Source organism: Siniperca chuatsi, linkage group LG23 (genome assembly GCF_020085105.1).
Source record: "Siniperca chuatsi isolate FFG_IHB_CAS linkage group LG23, ASM2008510v1, whole genome shotgun sequence".
In the NCBI taxonomy this organism is placed as follows: domain Eukaryota; kingdom Metazoa; phylum Chordata; class Actinopteri; order Centrarchiformes; family Sinipercidae; genus Siniperca; species Siniperca chuatsi.
This window is the reverse complement of record NC_058064.1, coordinates 4,432,075-4,453,896: the sequence shown is the minus strand read 5'-3', so window position 1 is coordinate 4,453,896 and position 21,822 is coordinate 4,432,075. Positions and strand designations below refer to the sequence as shown.

Sequence of the window (21,822 nt, the reverse complement as noted above, 5' to 3'; positions counted from 1 at the left end):
CTGTAAAGTGACCTCCTCTTTCTGCTTATCTTTAATGCGGACTTGCTTACTGTGTGGTTATCTTTCTGAAGAAACATTCACAAGAAGATTAACATACAATGCCTTATCAAAAAACAGCGAAATGATTAAAAAAATGGCCGTTGGGTGGTTCTTGCAAAAAAAAAAAAAAGCCAACAGTCCAAACCATCAATAATGTGCAGCAGGACTCATAGTGATCTCTCCGCGTGGAGAAAATGGATCATATATGTTTTACCCTTTTAGGGCTTAATTTTTCCCTTAAAAGTGCTCCTTTTTTCCGCATGTTTTCTTTATCTACAAGACTGTGCTCACCCATCCCCACTCGCAGCTCCATGGGAAAAATATTGTTGCTCCAAATATAAGTCTAAAAGCATGATTTATTCATTGCACATGAACGCCTGTCGTCGGCTCCATAACGTGCAGTCTTTATTGTTTCTGTTCATTATGGTGACGAATTTAATCTGGAGGAGGAATCCTCGAATAATGCAAAGCTGTAAACCCCGGATTTACAGACCGCCCAAAAGAGAAATAATTAAACAGATACGCTCGGTTTAATCCAATTATCTGCTTAATCATTGTAAATTTACCCATAGAGAAACAATAAACTGGGGAAAATATCTCGTCCGACTGTGCAATCATCAACATATTAATCTAAGATTGCAGGCAAAAGGTGGAATTAAATCATCCTGCTGTCGGTTTTATCTAGAAAAACGATATTAATCTGATATAATGTGATCTAGAAACAGACGTATCGTAGCCTGTGAGCTGGAGCATTTTTGTATAAAAGTGAAAGAGGAAACGTTAAGTGCACATAAGGAAGATGAGGCTGTGAGGGGTGTAGCCGACCAGCAGGCTGGCTGGCACTCCGGTCATGTACTTTGCACACTCAAAACTGCAGCGGAAAAAAACTCCCACGGAATTGCCATATGCACACTTTGAATTTAATTGATTAAACTTCGTGTATGTCCATCAAAAGAAACTGAACCGGGCGCGTTATCTGCCATCATTTTATTTTTTCCTCGTTCAAAGATTTTAAGGCGCAGTTTTCCCCCGAACACCATAAACCGCCATGTTGAAAGTGGTTTGACATTTTGGCAGTGTCCGGTATTTTCCGATGGCTTTTACGCACCTAAGGGTGACGAAAAAAATCCCACATGACTCATCTGTTCGCAAATGACTACAATAAGTCATTTCTAGCGTTAATCTATAAAACAACTTCGTGCTCGCAGCAAACAAAATTGCGTCGTGGTCTTTAAACACAGCATTAAAACACCTTTTAAAATAACGTTCAGCCGTGACTCCCGTGCAGATTATTAAAATTCACGTTATTTCCAAAACAGTAAATTACATGGCAGACATAAACAGTGAGGAAAAACAACGCAATAAACCGTATTACCACGAGTGCCACGAGACAGCGTCCTCTCCGCCGGTGGAAGCTGCTAATTACAGCGCGTGAGAGACACTTTGAACAACTTGGGCTCGTGAACGACCGCTCGCGACGATTCTCTCGTTTCTACAGAAACCGCCTCGGGAGTACTTCAGGGTTTTTTTTTTTTTTTTTTTTTTTATAGCGAAGGAGGAGAAAAATAACTCTCCCTGTGTTTATTTCGTCGAAAATAACAAACGCAGCAACCACGGAAAAGCCTTCCAGGACCGCCGGAGCCGTCACCTGTCTTACCTGTCCAAGTTTTTTTTTTGTCGCCTATCCTTCTCGAGACCCCCTCTGTTCTCTCTCTCTCTCTCTTCTCCTCGTTCGCGTGAGCCCGAGCAAAGCAGCGCGAGCGACGTCTTTCAGCTGGCTGCTGCTGCCCCCGTTCCAATATGGCATCTCCCATCTGCGCATGTCCAAAAACATTACAGATATTTTCAAGCCAACTCCTTCATAGACCTTTTTAGTGCAGTAGCAAAAAGTATTTCTTCAGCCTGTTATAAATAGGGAACTGAAGTTCAGTTACACAACAGTTGTGTCAGTTGTGCGTTACACAACGAAACATCATTTTCATGCGCATAAAAATATCTACTTTATTATATGTCAATTAATCATAGTCGGTAGCTAAAATTGAATTAAATCAGTCATTTTTGTAGTGCTTACAAGCTGTTATTTGATCCAAGACCCAATATTTCTTTAACTGTAGTCTACAGTTTTATTATTAACAGGAAGAAAAACTATGACCCCTATAATCATTAATAAGAATAAAAGTGATAATAATTTAAATAAATATATAGAACTATAGCTGACTACAGCAGCAACACAGCTGCCCCCTCATATTTAGCTGCTTCTGTGCATGAATAAGCCTGAAAAGTCAGTTACTTATAATCTCTTATAGACCTAACCATTTGCTCTTTTGACCACTTCTTTCTTTCTTCCATTTGGCTTTTTTTTTTTTTAGTTTTGGCAATCACTTTTCTCCAAGCAGCTCTTAAGAAATCGCCTGAGATTTAGTTATTTTAATGGGGACCATGTCTTATCAAAGTCAACAGTATCATCTAGTGGTAGGAGCGCATTGCACCACTTTTGATAGGCAGGCAGTCATCCCCTTGGTTCAAAGGTTGGCCTCTAAACAGACAGGTTTTAACACCACAGCCAGCAGACAGGTAAGTTAGTCCCTGCTAGGGGAGATACAATATATGGGGAAAGTTTTTTTTTTGGCACTGAACTGAACTGAACTCTGGAAGGTGGAAATAGCCTTTTGCCTTCAGAAAGTGAAACCTACACAGTTCCGATACTGCTGGTACAACACGAGGTTGTTGGGGGTTTTTTTGGGACAATTTCTAAATTAAGCTTCAGTGACATTAAAGCAACATGTTCCTCTTTAGGCATGGAAGTTCACTCTTGACCTTTGGGAACAATGTGTGTAACAAAATAAACTCAAAGGTGAATTTGGCCATTGGATCTTTGAGCAGATTTTGTTATACAGCATATTTTGTTGGTAATCCCCTGGAAAAACCCCAAGTTCATGGAATTAAACTGCAATAAAGTTCTCACTGGGTCACATATGAATAAGTTATATATGCATGTTCCCGGAAAAAAAAAAGAAACGTGATGCATATTAATAGTGACCTGGTGCAAAATGTCGCAGAGACAACATTCACGGATGGATGTTTGTAGAACATTTCATAACTGTGAGAGTCAATAAAGAGACGTGGAACAGGGTGTTTGGGCGCTAAACGACTTCTCGAAATAAATAAATAAATAAATAAATAGATCCACGTGAGTAGCCTAAAACTGCTTCACTGTGTAAAATTAAAGAGTTCTGTGCGATTAAAACATTTTTAAGCTTCCAAGACTCCCCAGAATCCGAGGGGTCACCGGATGTTTTAAGGGATACGAGACAAAAACAATAGTTATTTTCCGCAAATGTATGTTGATTTCCCCCCCTCAAGCTTTTGTCATATTGTTTTGCTCTTTTTATATAAAACGCTGGATACCTTCACCTCTTCAAGCCTCTGAGAAGGATACATCACAAGTAGACATTTGTTTAATGTTAAGGGACCACAAGCCAAAAAGGTTTAAGGCTTGAAACACAGAAAGTCACCAAGTGTCTGTCTGTGTGACAGAGTGGGACAATTGTTTATAACTGCAATAAGGATTTTATTTTGAAACCTGTAACGGGAAGTAACGGCGGATCTGATTCATAAAGACACAAAAGGACTCATAAAGACACGACAAGAGGCGCTCGTGCCGGAGTGATGCCGCTGGAGGAGCAGATGGTCGGAGCGTGCGCCGTGCTCCATTAATCTGCCGGAGAAGAAGCTTTTCCGAGCGCGCGGCAGAAAGGATTATACCCCCCCTTTTACACACACACACACACACACACACACACTTGTGCATGAGCCCGCAGCCTCCCTGCACGAGGCAGAGGACAGTTTTTTGTTTTGGCGACACTCATAAGCGATTCTAGTTTTTTGGAAGCAGATTTCTTGAATCACAGCTTCAATGAACCTTTTAGTTAAAAAAAAAGGTATTCTCTATAAATTTCTTTATGTAGGTTTTTATGTTCAAATAAAGCACGTAATTTATTTATTTTGGCTATTTATTAATGCTTGAATCCACCAACCTGGCGGAATGATGATAGGCTGATAGGCTTTACAGAGGAAAAAATGTGCAGTAGCTATTTACCTAAAAGTAGGTGTGTGGATTAGTTCAGTTATGAGAAAGGTGGATTTTTGTCTTCAGGTTACTGTGTAAAAACTTTCTGTTTGAGGTACAGCTGAAGGAGAGTTTAATGTGGTCGGTTTAATCACGTTAATGTGAATGAATGTCGGTATTTGCCAGTAAATGTTTGTGCTCTTGTGAATGTGTTTGTGTTGAGTTGACAGGCTCAGTCTATACAAGACGTATAAGTGACATTTCAGAGCCAAACTCAGTTCAGAATTTGGTCATATTTAGTGAGACGGCACGAGCATTTGTCTTCTTTGTCTGACTTCTGTGAGTTTCATATAGCAAATAGTCTCAGCAAAACAAACCAGCTTCTCTGAGTTGGATACTGTAGGTCTACATGTTGGCTCTGTGCCTACCTGAGAGGCTCCAGGTAACCTACACAATCCTCTAAAGTCTCTAAACTGGTATAAATCAGATTAGCTTGTAATTAGGAATCCCATAGGCTACCTTTCACGATTATTCACAAATGCAGGCTAGTATTTTGAGCATGTATGAGTTGTACCTGACAGACTTTGAACTTCTTTGTTACATCTTCACGTGAGGCAGCGATTTGCCTCGTGGGGCCCCGTCACGCGCACGACCGAGTGCCATTGACACAAGCGAAAAGGCTCTGAAGCGGCCTCGCGCACATTCAAGGAATTCGGCTGCGAGAGCCGCGCGGTCAAATTATCCGAACCACGACCGGAAGTTAGGTAAATGTTTCTTCAAAATAAAAAGGTGGAAAACGTAGTCAATAGGGGAACAAAAGAATAGGAATTGTGCATGCTGGAGAGGAGAAGCTGGCTTTGTTTTGGGTTTATCATATTCAATTTAATTTAATCTTTTTTTAAATAGGTAATAAGTCAGATGAGGATGAAAATTATTTTGCAAGGGAGACCTGGGCAAGATGGCAACACAGTTGCAGAAAAAACAATACACAAGGCAACAGATAAAATAAGACTAAAATCAGATAATAGCCTACTAAAACTGGAAAAAAATAAGCTAATAACAGAGTTAATTGAAATAGGAGTCATTACCATAGAATTTACAATAGTCTTGAATTTGGCCAAATATATCAGATTCCTCAATTCCTTTTGCAAGCTATTCTAAGGGGCTATAGAGCAGAAAACATTAAGGCTTCCTTTCCCGTCTCTGGTACATTAGGGACAGACAGCAGATACATGAGATCTGTGATAATTAATAGATAACAGATGTTTTATACAAATAGGTTTTCAAAGACTGCATTTACTGCGTCACCTTAAAATAAAAAATATAGGCTATCGCCATCTGTATTCAAAACATAACTGTTTTAACTGAGACTGTATGTTGCTTATTATCTACTATTCTGTTTTGTTTCAAATAAATCAAATAAACTGTGAGCATGCAAAAAGACATTCTAAGTCTGCTAGATGGATCTCTTTGCGTGAAGAGAGACCTCACCAAATTCTGTTAAAATTGTTGAAATTTAAGGTTGCATAGCCTAGCATAGATATAAAACCTGAAATTGTAATATGTGATATTTGTAGGAGGCATTGTCACCTGACAGTTCGTAGCCTGTCTTTTTGCACCTGATGCCTTTTATTTTGAATTTTTTTTTTCTACCGGAAGCCAGACTTTCCGTTGGGCTACTTGACAGTGCGTGTTTTCGTTGTCACAAACATGGATGAGTCAGATAATCGATTATCTTGTCTGCTTTTTCATCAGGAGATGTAGCGTCAGCCTCTGGAAACACTGAAGGAAAACTTTATCTTGAATCGGTCGCCGGAAACTAAAATCTGGCGGTTTGTTTTTCTCGAGTAAAGAGAGGTTAATCCGTTGTTCGCCGATTGAGGGTGTGCTCCTTTTGTCTCTGTGTTGTTTTTGTCGTGTCAACATGGACATGTACGGATACAGCGGGGTCTTCATGGTGAAAAGATTCTTGGACAATGGCGTGTTTGAAGTGACAAACATGTCTGACATCAACAAGGCGAATCCTCACGGCTGCGACAACGGAGCTCTGACGGACAGGTTCGGCGTCTTGATCCAGGGACTCCTGGCTATCGTCGCCTTCAGTACGCTGATGTGTGAGTATCCGATCAATCGCCGCCAAATTCTTGTTTCTGAAAGTATCTTCGCTATGTCAGTCTCTTTGTGTTTATTCAGGGAGAGGATGCACGAAACACAAAGTGCAAAAACTAGCTTTTAAAAGGCTACACTAGTCCACGTGGCGTTTTGTTGACGTTTGTTTCAGCAGAGTCTCGTTGGCTTGGCACCAAATTCCACTGAAAAATCAGTCAAGTTAATGTTGCCTTGCTTTTCGACAAGAAGTCACATCCAAATTGAACACTTCTTAAAACATTACTTGGCTTATAAGGGTTCACTGTTCATTTCGGCACGAATTGGGTGCTGTGGACATAACTTATTATGAATGAATTTCAGCTTTTTCGTTAATTGCGATCGCCACAAACATCTTCCACGTCCACAAAATAGACAGTTGCTATGAGCGGTAGCGATCTGTGTGAACCATTTCTTTTAAGTACATATTTTAAAAACATCACGTGCGCTTTGTGGTATATCTATACGCCGAATTTCCCGTTAAGACCCAAATGAACCATAAATAATTAAGGTATACCACACATCACCGCTAAGTGTGTCTATAAGCAAAGCAGCATCACAAATTGCGATGTTTTTAAGGGAAGTGTCGTCATGGTCTCTCCCTATGGCAGAATGGCAGCTTTTGGATCCAGGGCTTCATTGTTGATGCCCGTTAATAACCAAAAGGCAAGCCAACAGTATACTGATAAAACATATGTTTATTCAGTGAAATGTAATATTCATATGCAACAAACAGAACATAGGCTGCTGTTAGAGGAATAGGCTATGCCATGATTGATTTAAAGAAACTTTATTAACTTCAGAGTTAATGTCTCTGTTTTTAATTATGATACAGCCTTATAACCAGTAGTTATGACAGTATAGACAGTTTTAAGTGAAATATATTTCACAGTATTTTCGAAAGCCTCCTTTACAGCCAGAGTGTGGATTTATCAAGTCTGAACAATGGCTATTGACTGTTAAATAACTTGTGATTCTGTGGCAGCTGACTTGGAGAATGTTGGGCATCTTACCAGTTTTGGCACTACAGGCAATGTTTAATACTTCTGCAGCAGTTGCAGCTGATTGGTACTGGGTCGTGTAGGAACACTAAAAGCTGCATCCAGTCTTATGGTTTGTTTTAATGCATGAGCACTCAAATTCAACCTCATATGTCCAATGCAGATTTCCTTTTATGACTTCCTGGATTACATTTAAGATGTAGCCTTAGTTCTTGTCCAATCAGTTTCCTTGAATATTCAGTGATAACATTGACTTTATTCAGCTACCAGGTGTCTTGGCTCTCAGTTACAGAACATATAAGCTAACCGCATTACATGTGCTTTATGTTTTTCTTTTGTCTGAATTCAGAGCCTGTTAAAATGCTTATATTGTCAGTTCACCTTTGTATGGGGTAAATTCATGACCCATATGTCAAAATGCTACATGGATATGACATAAATACAAATGCCTGTGTTGTTGTATTCACTTATTTCATGAGTGTGTTGGCATGTGATCTAATAATCAGAGTATAGTTTAAAAGATCAATACAGTCATGTTGATTTCATCAGCTAATCAAGCAGCCGGGTTCAGAGCAGTTGAAGCCTCAGAGCAGTGAAGTGTTGCAGAATTAGGCCAGGCCTTGAGGGTGAGTGAAATCTATGAGCTCTAACCTCCACTCAGTTACTTATTAGTAGAGAAATCAATATCCTCCCTTTTTTTTTTTTTCCTTTCCTGTTCTCAGCACAAGTGCCGTTGTTGGTCAAAGCACATGCATCTGTTAATATTTACACATTATTTGTGTGCAGCAAAGCATTAAGAGCCCTTCAGCTATGATCACAGTGGCGGTATGCCAAGTCACAGCAGAGCCTGCACCATGTATCCCTCTGCTGATTTGTGTTTAGAGTGCTCTTCCTCAAAGCTATTTTTGGGAGTTTCCTTCCCACAACTTGTCATTATTCTCGCACTCACATAATCCAGATAAAGGCTTAATATCCTGTAAAACTACCACAGTTCTTTAATGTAAAGCTTTATATTTAAATTTAAGCATTTTTTGTGAAGAGAAAAGTTTGTTAGCCAACAGACTTCTCTGATGTCTGGTTCTTGCAGTGCCTGTTTTTCCAGTCTGTCATGAGAGAAATTTGACGCACTTTAGATATATCATCACAACTTGTAAAATTTTGAAAAATCTAGACTTGTAAGCAGGCTGCGACTAATGATTATTTTCATTCATCTGTTATTTTCACAATTAGGGTTAGGGGGTTAGGGTAGCTTAAAAAAAATGAAAAATGCCCATTATGATTTCCTGGAGCCCAAGGGGACATCTTCACATAACTCACGTTGTCAAACCAGCAGTCCAAAACCCAAAGATAGTTTACAATTACATAAAACACAGAAAAGCAGCAAATCTTCACTTTTTGAGATGCTGGATTCAGCAAATGTTGAGCATTTTTGCTTGATGAATGATTTAAGTGATTAATTCATTACAATTTCTGACGAATAATCAACTAATTGTTTCAGCCGTAAAGCAGTCCGGATGAAGTCACTTTAAATGGCTTAAAAAGTTTGAAAAATGCAGGAAGAAGTCTGTAGTTATGTAGTTGTAGACCCAAAGCTGTTTGAAATATTGTATTTATTCATACTTCATACTAAACACCAACTTAAACTACATCAAAAACGACTGCCATATAAAAATCCTGAAGAAAGAATTTAGTTTACCGATGTATAACACGTCTGCAGGACGCCTCGATCCTGTTTTCACATGGCGAGTCACATTGTCTGACCTTGTGAGATGCCGAGATAGAGGAACAGTGGGCATCTGTTCGCCCTGAGCCCGGTGGGGAGGATTGAAGTGTTGTGTCGGCGTGAAGCGAGGACGATCGTGATCGTCTGTGTTTCATCTGTCCTCGCTGCCCTATGCCCTGCAGCCCTGCAGAGAGACGAGGCTCACTGTGGAGGTCAAACAAACTGCAAAGAAACTGTTACATGTTGTGGTTTTGCAGGATAAACAAAGTCTAGTGGGAACGTTATTGATTAATTGATTGCCTTTTTCTTTTTTTGTTTGCAGTGAAGAGGTTCCGGGAGCCTGTAGGGATCAGACGGCCGTGGAGGATCTGGTCAGAAATGTTTCCTCTTTTCTTTTCTCTCCTTCTACCTTATCCTGTCCTACATCCTTACATTTTACACACGTGCATGGATGAAAAGTCTATTTAAATAAAGAAAATGTTTGCCAAACCCTAATTTCTCTTAGGGATTGATCAAATGAACCAATCTGGACAATAAAAAGCTTCACATTTCCCATTTTGGGGTTTCTTGACATTAAAATGTTTAGAAAGACATTTTTAGACATGCAACACAATATAATGAATCTAATAATTCATAAAAAATTAATTTAACAGGGCCCATCCTATCTTTTTCCAGGTTTTTTGACACATCCAAGCAGGCCATTGGCGCTCTTTTCATCCACTTTGCCAATGTCTTCCTGTCCACGCTCACCAAAGAGGACCCATGCTCCCTGTGAGTTATTGATTAGCACAAACAAGTCATGATAAGATGAGGTTCTGCTGTCAGGGGTGTCTCACTGAGGAAGTGATTTCCCATTTTACCAAAGGTATCTGATGAACTTCCTGCTGGATGCCACGTTGGGGATGCTGGTCATCTGGTTGGCTGTGAAGTTGGTGTCCAAACTAGTGGAGTACAAGCAGTGGACACTGCTCATGTTTGGAGAATATGGTGAGTGAAAATCATTTCCTTTTGAGCTGCTTTTCTTTTGTCTTTCTAAAACATAGCATTCCTGAAGAATTGGAAGAGGGAGCTTCCAGCTTCCAGCTCTTGTCCAAGGCAAATTACACTAATATGCAGCTCAATTTTCCGCCACTGGAGGGCGGTGTAGACCCACTGGAGGTAGACAGGGAGGAGAGCCAGCATCTCCAGCTGCAACCCCGCCTGGAAAACATTCCCAGTGGCTTCAGAGAGGGATTAACTCTACGCCAGTTATTACACTCAATCACTCTACTGTTGTTTTTCTTGTGCGTTCCTTCCTTGTGTGATGGAAAATATCCCTGAAACAACTTGCAAGGCGGATTAGATCTCCATCTCACTTCCCTTTTATGATCAGAGTCAAGATTGTTTGATTTTCTCTTTCTGTTTGAAGGGAACACGAACATTTTCAGATAGGTGTGTTATATTTTGTGTATTCATGAAAAATGCATTAGGTGAGGTCCAGGAGCTCCAGTCTGTCTGTGTGTCTTCCTCTTCCCTTCTTCCTGTCTTAATGACAGACTTGTCCTCCTTTGTGTCTGCTGTGGTGAGACACCTGTGTAACAGACCTTTTTGGAAAGGTTTAGGCAAGGGTTGGAAAGACTATACTCAAGATGCAGTACAGTTACTTGTCTAAGATTTTTATTAAACTAGAGCATGAAATGCATTCTTGATCTTGGACATAGTAGTTTAAAGTAGTTGTAAATGTAGCTTGTTTACACTGGAATAATGTTAAAGCTACAGAGTTATTTCTTTGCAAGAACCTTGCACAATACCACCAATTATAGACATACAGGAGCTAAAAATCTAAATAAAATGAAATAATAATAATAAAAAAAATCTGGTGGGCCAAAATAAATAATATAATAAAATTAAATAATAAATATACTTTTTTTCCCCAAAAGAAATAATACTATAAAATGGAATAATGAATCAAATCTTTCAAAATAAGCAAAAGAAATAATTTCCAAAAATAAAGTGCATAAAAAGTGAAGCAAAGCCAGATCACCATTTTCTGCTGACAGACCGTTCACTGCAAGTGGCACCACTATTGAAAGCTTATGACATGGTTACTCTACAAAACATACCAATAAAATAGTCAAAAAGAAAAAAAAAATCAAGTCGAATGCAAATCAAACAGAGAGAAAAGGCCGGAGATATGATTTAGACCAGCACCTGAAGACTGTGCTTGAAACCTTTTTTATATAATGAAGTTTTATCTGAAATGGCCACTTTACTGATGTTTTTTCAACCTCTTCTCCTCCAGGTGACCCCCCCCAGGCAGCAGCATGGCTGGGTCAGTGTGGCATCTACCTGCTCATCATGGTGCTGGAGAAAGGTGTGATCAGCCTGGTGCTGCTCGTCCCCGGATGGTCCAAAGTAAGAGAGTTGTACAGCTACTTGTGCTGCTTTCAGGTCCTATGGGAAAGATGGCATCCTGTGACATTATCGTACTTCTGGCATAGGTTTTCCAAAACCACAGGAGGAAATGGTAGAATATGAGCATCGGCCATGCCTGTGATTGGACTTAATATAGTGTGACTGGTCCATGATGATCTCATTACAAATGAACCCCACTTTACGTCAGCTGAAACCCAGGTTTTCAGTCCTTTAATTGTGAGAAATGGAACATTTTTACATCCCAAACTGATCTTGACCAGGTCAACCAGACTACATGAAAAGATCAGCAGATATTTTTTTATCTTTTCTATTTTGACTTTGTTTGGTTTGTCATTTGAAATTCCCTGGCAGCACTGATAGATGAAAATCATCAAGACTACAGAGAGAATAAACAAGTGGAGGATAAAAAATGACTTGATTTGACTGATGCAAACATAGAGGCAATGTTAATGTATTTGAAGGACAGTTTGTTTGCATGACATCAGGGATCATATTTGTTTATTCAAATTAGCCCTTTTCATAGCAACAGATGTCTTTCTAATGAATGAAAAGGCAGTTTATTTGTTTATTTCTTATTGATTTATTTCCAAATAGAAGCAGTTTTGTTTTGTAAAGTTCTCTGTGTTGTTTGGAGACCCTACTTCCTTTAGAGATCGTCTCCGCGCTCTTTGACAAACTCTGATTTTACTATTTTTTTACTCTTATTAATAGTAACATTGTTTCTTTGTTCTGGTGCAGGGTAGTTGAGATAAAGTACATATAGTTATATAGCATATAGTTACAAAGACATGAGATTCAAGTGGACTGGATTGTGTTAAAGTATAGGAGGGAAAATGTTCTGTGTCAAAACATAAATACACAAGTTAACACATTTTTATATAGCAGAAGAGCGTGTGTCAATTAAGAATAATGTTCAGTTATGTTGTAACCTGGTCAAGTTAACAGATACTTTTCCAAGCCACTGTTCGCAGCGATCAAATGGAACCTGAATGAAACTTCCTCCACTGAATCAGGAAATAAACATCTTGGAAAAATATATGTTGTAATTGAAATGATGTATGTAGACAAATACCGAACATTTCTCAAGTTCATACAAATATTTCTGTAGTGTTTTTCCCAGATATTCACTGTGTTTAGACGTGATCATTTTTATACCAAGCATCACCATGAAATTCTAGGAATTCAGTGTTTAGTCAAATTATATAAATGCGTTTTTAGATGGTGGTAAGTCGTGTACCTGTATCGAATTCAAATAAAAGATGACTGTATAGTTAGTTCATTTCAAGGGCTTCTTCCCACTCATCAGCTTTTGGTTTAAAGTGACCACTGTCACCTGGACGTCAGTATAGTAGTAGTATAACTTTCCTTTCTTCTGTTCCAGTTGCAGGAGGTGTTGCTGAGCTACATTGCTAACCCTCAGGTGGAGCTGGTGCTGGTCATGCTCATTGTGCCCTTCATAGTGAACGTGAGTAGTACCTTCATGATCTAGCTGTCACATTGCCTTATAGTGTTACGGTCTTTTAATAAGACGTGAGTTTAGTCTTTTATCTCCGCAGCATTCGTAACCCCAGTCTTGTCTCTCTGGCTCCTTCTGTAGTCCATCATGTTCTGGGTGGTGGACAGCCTGATGATGAGGAAGTACAAGACGATGAAGAGCCTGGACGACTCCTGTGACAGCTCGGTGAAGAGCGCAGACTCGCTGCTCTGGGCGAACAATGAGGAGTCACGGGTGAGAATATCTGATATTTATATTTAATGAGTCCCCCCAACAAAACAGAGCAAAGGGAGCTCTGGGGAACAGCTGCTCGTCGTTTTTTAGTCACTTATGTAATTAAACCACCTGCTTCGTTCTAGAGATAATCTCTGTATCAGTTCCCTGTTACAGATCTAATGAACTTGAACACAGGATCACATCATGACTTTGGTCCAAACTACACTTTGAGCAAAAGTTTATTAGAAGAAACAAAAGCTCTGTTAATGTCCACTGCATTCAAATTAAAAGGTGGTGTTTACAAGTTCAGAAATTCTAAGAATAAAATCTTAAGATTAATTCTGTACAGTCTAAACACATGAAGGCCTGCATTATCTTTTCCATGTCTCGAACATTTCACAGAACTTTTTTTTTTACTGATTTTGTGTTTCAGTGTTTTGATTGTTCAGTTTTTCTCCAGGTGGCATTAAAATGTCTTAGCGTTTTTAATAAAACTGTTTAAATAGCTTAAATGCTTACCAGACCACTTAGAGATGTCAGACTGAGCCATCTGCTCTGTAAGTGACTCATTTGACCTTTTTAAAGGGATTACTTTCGATGTTATGAAAAAGTTTGCTAAAGCCTGTTCCCAAGCAAGAATGTGACCGTATAATATCTCTACTTTTTGATGAAGTGCAGAAGACTTTAATGTGTGTGAAAATGGGTGTTGATGGTTGATGTACCCACACAGTCACGCTGGGTGTCAACCGCACCTGTTGTTTTGGGGGATGAGCACAGCGTAGAGACACACACACACACGCACGCACACAGATTTTCTCTCTCTACACTTTATCTAATGAGAGACAAACCCAAATGAATTCAGTCCAAGAAATACTGAGTCAGACTGTTCTCCCTGTCCTGTCCTCCCTTGTTAACATTGAGTTGGTAGATTCTGGTTTTCTGTGGAGGTTTCATTTTTATTTCCTAAGAATAAAAATGGGAAATTTTGTAATATCCTTCGAGATTCTTTTTTTCTTTTTTTTCTTTTTTTTTCTTTTTGTTTTTTGGATAGTATCTCATTTATTTTGTTGTCAGGGCAAAAGTGAGTCCTTGCAGAAGCCCCCTCAGTCAGTTTTTGCTCATGTTATCATGCTGTTATAGCAGCAGATTAATGCCCATGGTTTTGGGATGGGATGTTCAACAATCACATTATGTGTGTAATTTTTGGGTGGCCACATACTTTTTAGGGTATCCATATACCTTTGGCCATGTATTGTAGGTCTGAAAGGTGTTCACAGCTTATTTGACACATTTTTTTTTCTGTAATTTGGGTGAATTTCTTACAGCATTTTTGCCTTTTATTTGCTTGTAGAGAGACAAGAAATGAAGGGAAAGAGATAGAGGGTGATGACATGCAACAAAAGTCCCTGTCTGGAATCAAACTGGTAACACTGTTGTTGCAACCACTTGCCCAAGAGGATGCCCATGTGATCGGCTCCTGTGAGTTTTGGGTCGAGTGCCAGTTTATCTGGACTGATGAAACTGTAAAAGGCCTGTTGTTGCGTTCAGGGAATCAGTTGAATAGCCGCCTGCACAGCACAGAAGCCTATGTCATTTATTTTTTTCTCTCAGGAAAGATTTAGCTGACAGAGTTCAGGACAAAGGACCGTTGGGGTGCATGACCCTCGTGTTCAGTGGGATGAGAGTGTTTATACCTCCCTCCTTTCCTTTTCCCTGGTCGTCTGCCAGGCAGCCATAAATCAAGCCTTCATCCCGGGAATAAAAGTGACATTTAGGAGTCGTTTCCACGCGCTGATGTTATGGAAAGCAGAGTGAAGTGGAGGAGGACGACAGATAGAGAGGCATTGACTTGGATGCTTTCTTGGTGGGGGTGGTGGTCGAAGCTATAGTCACAATGCTGCTGTTGTTGCTGCCTGTGACATCAAGGTTATAGTGGAGATGATCAAATTCTGGCATTACATCAGTATCATCCAGCTGAAAGTTTGATATCATATTTATATTACCTTTTGTCCATTCAAAACGGGTGAGTAATTGTGAGTTTACAGATTAGCAAAATCTTTAAAGCTACTATGTGTAGAATTTGGAAAATTTAGACTATTGCGCCCCTAATGCTAGTAACAAAAAGACACTGTGGGAGACAGTAATGCACACTGCTAGCCCTGTCTTTATCCCAATATCTGAATCTGTACAGCCGTACAGTGGTGTTTTCATCTGCTTTCTCGCATGTCAAACCCTAACATAAAGCAACACATGGAAGTTTATAGTGCCATAAATGTCAGCAGATAACTACTTGCCTGTACTTTTAGCGTATGCGTGCTGTGCTACTGTGGCCGGCATCTATCAAAATCTTTTGTCTTCTCTCAGGTCCTGCTGACCGTCGAGACAGACACAGACGAGGCTTCAGAGGGGGAAGAAGAGCCCGGCGATGTCGGACCAGTCCCTCATGTGCAGTATTCTGGAGGACCCCTGAGACCCAGCTGGGTGGTGGTGTAAACCCAGGTGATGTGACCTCTTACCCGTCCGTCCACTATCCACACACAACACACAAAACACTCAAGAGCCTAATTATGAGCAAACACAAAAAACCTCCTCAGATTAAAGGTCTAAATGTCAGCTTCCTTGTAAGCTGAGGCACACAACCTGTGAATGTGAACACTACAGCCTCAGCGGTCTTCCTTTGCACTAAAGGTGTGAATAGTTACAACTGGAGCTTGACTCAGTGTATGCATGTATCAAATAGCATTTTGGGAATTATCCTCTCACCTTGCTGCCTCCGTTTGCTGCAAGACAACATCAGAGTAACCACAACTGAACGTGTGTGGAGAGAGATTATTAAGGAGCGCAGCACCCGCAGGGCAAAATGTGCGGGTGGTAATGACAAAGACGGACATAAATCTGTCTTTTCTCCACACTGGGGACTTTTGGGAATGATGTTGCTCTAAAGAGAGTTATTTATCACGTATCATATTCCAAAGAGGAGCAAATAAATAAAGTATATATATTAAGTGCTCTAAGATTTTACTGTCAGATATAATCACTTCAAATCCACCTTTTTAATTTGTAACGTTCTCCCTCTGGCTGCCTATTAAGTTTGAAAGGTGGTTAATGGTCTTTTTTTTTTGTTTTTGTTTTTTGTTTTTGGCTGCTGCAGTCATGACGGACCAAACGTGTTGAAAGCCGTGGTTATATGGAAAGGTTTTAGTTCATTGCAACCAACTTTAAAAAAAATGTGTATGTGGGCAGGAAATCGTTTCATGTCATGGTTTAAAGGACCAGGTCACACTGTTTCTGCAATGATTTGTATATTTTCTGTATACGATGGCGTATTGGGGCCACTGAGATTTTCAGAATAATGTCGGAATATTTTAAGAAAAAGTTGGAAATGGTATGAGGAAAAAGTTGGAATATTACAAGAATAAAGTCATAATTTTCCGAGACAAATGTCATTATATTTTAGGGGAAAATTAGTCTGAATGTTTCTAGAGTACCCTCAGTACCCTGTGTTTGTGCTAGACTCCCCAAGAGTTAATGCAGATGAGAAGATGAATACCATTCTCATGTCAGTACACTAAATATAAAACTACAGCCAGCAGCTGATTAGCTTAGCTTAGCTTAGCTTAGCACAAACAGGGGGGAACAGCTAGCCTGGCTCTGTCAAGTCAAGGTAACAAAATCTATCTACTAGCACCTCTAAAGCTCAGTAATTAACATGTTATATCTTGTTTAATCTGTACAAAATCCCAAGTGTAAAAACAACATGTTGGGGTTTCACGAGGAGTTATATGGGGGACTATTTCTTGGTCGGGAGCAGTGACTTCCTGAACTTCCTACCTTTTTTACACAGGCAGGCTAGCTGTTTCCCCCTGTTTCCAGTATTTGTGCTAAGCTAAGCTAACCGTATCCTCGCTGTAGCTTAATATTTAACGGAGAAATACTAGAGTGGTATTGATCTTCAGCAAGAATGCAAATAAGCGTATATCCAAACATGTCAAACCACTCCTTTTTTTTTTAAATGACGTTTTGTGATAAGAACTGACCTTTTGGTAGTGATATCTTTCAAAATATAGCGACTCATTTCTTGAAATGTTAAAATTAAGCTCTTGTTTATTAATTTTTTTCTTAAGCGTGCAAGTTTATTTTCATAACATTATTTTTTCAAAATATTATGACTTTATTCTCAAAATCTCTTTTTTTCCCTAAAAAATGTCCCAAATACTCCATCATAGTAAGACTCAGTGGGATGATACGGTAGCTGTGTATTAAACTTCTGCAAGTTTTGGCACATTTCTTTTATTTATTCTATTCATGTTATATGTATTTGACTTTATATATTGCGGTCCAATATGTGGTAACAACATTGGAATAAGACGTCTTTAGTGAGTAAAGCTAATGGGAGAATTTTGAGAGTCATCGCCAAACTACAGATGGTAAATAAGTTCTAGATTCAGTGTGAATTAAGTACGTGATTGGCGTACTTTTCTTTATATATTCTGCTATTTATCATCAAAACATTTCCATTCTCCTGTTAAAATTTATGGTTTTAAAAACCGAAAGGTCTAGTTTGACATACTCCGTCTGTAATTTTTTTTATTTTGTATTCCAATGTATGTTGTATGTATTTTTTTTTTTTTTATGCGGATAAAATGGCACAGCACGTCCTGAAGTGTCATTAACAGGCCGTCAACTACCACGGTGCTTCTTACCGAATGTATCTCATTAATCTGTACTATGAATAAAGATGATTGACACATGAATCAGTGTTTTGGTGTTGAATTCCTGCGGTGGGCGGGGCGAGGCAGCGCGTTGACAGACAACCTGAGCAGGACCTGGCCAGAGCACACCTGTGTGGGCTGGGCCAGCAGCCCTGTGACCTCCAGCTGATGACAGGTGTGTATTTGTGTGTTTTGCGTGTTAGGTGTGCATCTAGTCATTGGCGCTGGGACAAGGGGTTAGTTAGCGGGCTTGGTCTCCGTGGTAACCAGGTGTGAATCTTAAGCTCGTTGCCACGTTTAAGACGTGTTGACATGCATATTTGGTGTGTGAGAAAAACACACTTATGCACTCCCAAATGGGTGTAAAAGTCAGTGGTTGTGTTTTTATGTCTCAGAAAACAACCTCATTGTGGGTTTAAATGTTTTATTTACAATTACAAAATTATTGTAAGAAATAATACACACAATATAATAATAAAAAACATTTAATTTTAATTAGAAATAGTAAAAAAATATATTCAAAAGAGGAAAAAGACAAGTGACATTTGGAAACGTTCGGGATCTGTTGGGATGTGATACGGAGACAGAGTAAAATTAGTCAAATAAATGCCACAGCTGCAGTTCGTGTTTGTCTTATCACACTCTGTTAGTCCCGTGTGGCCAGTCCCCTGTGTCGAACATGTGTGACATCAAGTAGTCCTCGTACTGTCCGTCTATCAGCTTGGCCGCATTGTTCCGGGCGAACCAGCAGTCCACGCTCTGAGTCCCGCTGTAGATCCTCCTGCTCTTCTGAACCACCGGCACTGAGCGGTCCTTCACCTTCAGGATGGACGAGGGTTTCATGTCCGCTTGTGCAGGAAGCTGTGCCAGTCCCACTTCCTCATACAGGAACTGACCTGAAAGTAGAATGAATCAAAGGTTCAAGTTATTTTAGTCTCAGAGTTCGACTGATATGAGTCTTTGAAGGCAAGCCAGTAACTCTCAATTTTGTGTGGATGTTAAATAGTCACAAATGTGACCATTTGCACAAAAATGCAAGGATTCTGAATTTTCATCAATGGCAAGAATGGAGAATTCAAGGTTTTGGTCACTAAATCATCATCAGGTCAAATTTACCCTAATGATGGCCTACTGACCAAAATCTTGGCTTTATCTTTAAATACTTAAATTGAGCGTAAGTGTGCAGAGCCTTCTTTTCTCCAGATTTGATTTTTTTTGGCCTAGTTGCAAATAACTAACTAACTAATACAAAACCGACCACAATTTAACACTACCAGACACAACTCATAACATCTAAACATATTGGTATCACTTATCTTGATTGGATCTGGTGGCACTCATGGGATAAACTTCCCTTTTTAGCCCCAAAAGTGGTGAGGGTTTAAGGATTGCAGTATCAGTATATTGTTTGTTCAGTCTGAAACTATAATGTGTGATGTAATGTATATTGTTGCTTCCAGTGGCTGACAGTGGGGCTTTTAGGTGTGCATGTTCAATGACAAATAATGATGGAATTTATCTGTCTTACCCAGTGCTCAATCAGCACATAAAGCTCAAACCCTCATTAACACCTACCCAGCAGGCCATGGCAATTGTGCGACAGCCCCTTGCTGTGACCGATGTAGAACCCCAGATGGTCTCTCTGGTAGGGGGCTGGATTCTTGTACTGATGCAGCAGGATCACAAAGATGATGTTTCCTCCGACCGTCACAGTCACATTAGACTTTCCCACAATGGACACTGACAGAGCGCCGCTGTCCACTGTGACTGTGGAGTGGCAGGGCAGCACCATTCTGTCCCGCCCGTCCAGGATGACTTTCTTAGGCGTCACCTCGATGTAGGCACGTTTGGGATGATCCACCACGATGGTGATGGTGCTGAAATAGGTACGCTGCTGTTTGTGGCTGCCCAGCGGAGCTGGGGCGCCGATTAGCTTACCATTCACTGTCACACCTGGAGACACGTAATGTAAATGACCCACCCAAAGCATAAATTATGTAGATCTTGATGTTAAAAAAAGGGTTTTAGTGCCATGTAATGAGGTTTAACAGCATTATGAGCCTTACCCGAGTACTTGTGGTCAGAGACCAGGCGCAGGATGTGTCCAGGCTCACCGTTGATGTTAAAGCACACGGTCAGTTTACTGAGCGGGAACTCAACCACAAAGTGGGGGTCACCATCCGCTGTGGTAGTTTAAAGGTTAAGAGAGAGAAAAAAATAACCTTTTAAAACACAGCGACAAGAACCAGGAATATAACGAGTAGGCCTGAAAGTAGATTGCGTAAAGTGAAATGACCCATTTTGAGAGCATCATGTTTACTAAGTTATAGTGTAAACCAGTGGTGTATAAGTCAGGAAGAAGAAGGCATTTTTATTTAATAGTATGCAGAAAGATGGAGTTGTAAGCTGCAAGTAATTAAACTTATCTAGAAAGTATGTAATTTTTTACATTTTTTAACAATGTTAGGCTGTGATATCATGCTACTGTCTGAGTACGACTCGACTCATCATTTATCTTTTTTTTTTTTTTTGAATACCATTTTACAGAGTTTGGTTGGTGGGGTTCTGCTGGGTGAATTGGGAGTCATGATGTCAGTATTTCTAAAATCCTGGCTACAGCTCTGCTGTACAGTACTGAGTCTCCACGGGCTTGTGAGAACCAGCTATAGAGGAGTGATGAGAGGAAATGATAGAGCAACAGTAATGACAGGGTCATTAGCGCTCACTAACTGCCTCTGATGGGGTCCCTCTCTTTACTGTAACACATGCACAAACATCCACTTCTCATCTCTCAACTCTGTCCCATTTGCCAACAGTGCGTGTGCGCATTTGCGAACACGCACTTGCATGTTTAAAGTGCCACGTAGTGCTTGTCTTGGTATTTCAATTAGACCCTGTGTTCTTTCCTCTTTGCAGGTCATGTTCACAGGCATCCCTGAACCCCTCGCTGTCTTTGTGATCACTGCTGACTGTCTGACGAACATCCAAATTACAGGCCGCCCACGCAGAGAGTGTAGAGAGAGAGGGTACTGTACATTCCCTGTCTCCTCTCTTTCTCCTTATGAAGCCTTGAAACCACTGCATATATGCTTACTGTATATAGGGTTCAGATGTTATCAGATGAAACACGCAAGGGAAAATGTACAACTGTTTACATGAGAGAGAGAGAGCGAGAATGTGGAATCACCTGATGTTTTGGAGATGGTGATGGATTTCTTGGCTGGTCTTCTTTCAACTTTACCTACAAGGAAGAGAATATTTATCTACCGCAATGAGTTAGAGGGCTACCATTCTTTAATGCTTCCTCTTAACATTAACTGTTGGTGCATCAGTTATTAGTGTAAAACAGGGTGTCTGAAGAGAGAGAAAAGTTATATGGTCTGCATGTTCTTTTAAAGGAATACTCCTCCAAAAATCAGTATCACCCCTTCTAAGTTTGAAATGGGGCTCTGTTTGTAGTTTGCGCCTTAAAGAGGACAATAATAATAATAATAAGCTATAATTAGATTGGATTCACAACAGTTACAACAACTTCCTAAGGTGACCCAGTTAAATGATGCAAAAAAGTATAATAGAAATTTCTCAGATCTCTCTTGCAGCATAATCCACATCCCTATCTTGCAAAAATACTCAGGGCAGTAAGTTACAGCTAACCATGCTAGCGACAAAAGGAAACTGTGTATTTAGTCATATTTCCTCCAGAGTATGGCTATACACAGTTTTCATTCATCACCAGTGTGTTAGCTGTTCACTTATGTCGCAAAGAGCTATACTTTCATTCACATGAACGACAAATGTAAACAGTTAACCATGCTGGCAACAAATATTTAGGAAAATATCAGTGTATTCTCCAAAATTTTGTCACAAGCATAGTTTGCGACAAAGCAGAAGCAGTTTATTTTGCTATATTTTGGCAGAAATATGAATATTTGGACAGTATAGACTGTGTTGAAGGGAATTATGGTGCAGGAAGGGTTTTGGAGATTCAGTGGACATTATGATACTTC

General features: G+C 39.8%; 2 protein-coding genes across 4 annotated transcripts in view; one reads left to right on the top strand and one right to left on the bottom strand.

Moving 5' to 3' along the window:
* The window catches only part of tmem110l (transmembrane protein 110, like), a 27,848-nt gene extending 9,991 nt beyond the window's left edge, over positions 1-17,857 (top strand). For 2 of the 3 annotated variants that reach the window (XM_044186262.1, XM_044186261.1), the window contains 8 exons: positions 6,053-6,222; positions 9,300-9,348; positions 9,653-9,748; positions 9,843-9,964; positions 11,259-11,371; positions 12,774-12,857; positions 12,990-13,121; positions 15,468-17,857. In XM_044186262.1, coding sequence (XP_044042197.1) covers positions 6,063-6,222; positions 9,300-9,348; positions 9,653-9,748; positions 9,843-9,964; positions 11,259-11,371; positions 12,774-12,857; positions 12,990-13,121; positions 15,468-15,596 — 885 coding nt within the window. In that variant the 5' untranslated portion in view covers positions 6,053-6,062 and the 3' untranslated portion in view covers positions 15,597-17,857. Of the gene's footprint in view, positions 1-5,755; positions 6,223-9,299; positions 9,349-9,652; positions 9,749-9,842; positions 9,965-11,258; positions 11,372-12,773; positions 12,858-12,989; positions 13,122-15,467 lie in introns of those variants that run through there. The other variant, XM_044186260.1, reaches the window with a different exon arrangement.
* Positions 16,239-21,822, bottom strand: part of itih5 (inter-alpha-trypsin inhibitor heavy chain 5) — a 19,852-nt gene continuing 14,268 nt past the window's right edge. Inside the window, exons 11-14 of the mRNA XM_044186225.1 lie at positions 21,003-21,056; positions 19,882-19,998; positions 19,391-19,768; positions 16,239-18,711 (exon numbers count right to left, since the gene is read on the bottom strand). Of these exons, the coding sequence (XP_044042160.1) occupies positions 18,452-18,711; positions 19,391-19,768; positions 19,882-19,998; positions 21,003-21,056 (809 nt within the window). The 3' untranslated portion in view covers positions 16,239-18,451. The remainder of the gene's footprint in view (positions 18,712-19,390; positions 19,769-19,881; positions 19,999-21,002; positions 21,057-21,822) is intronic.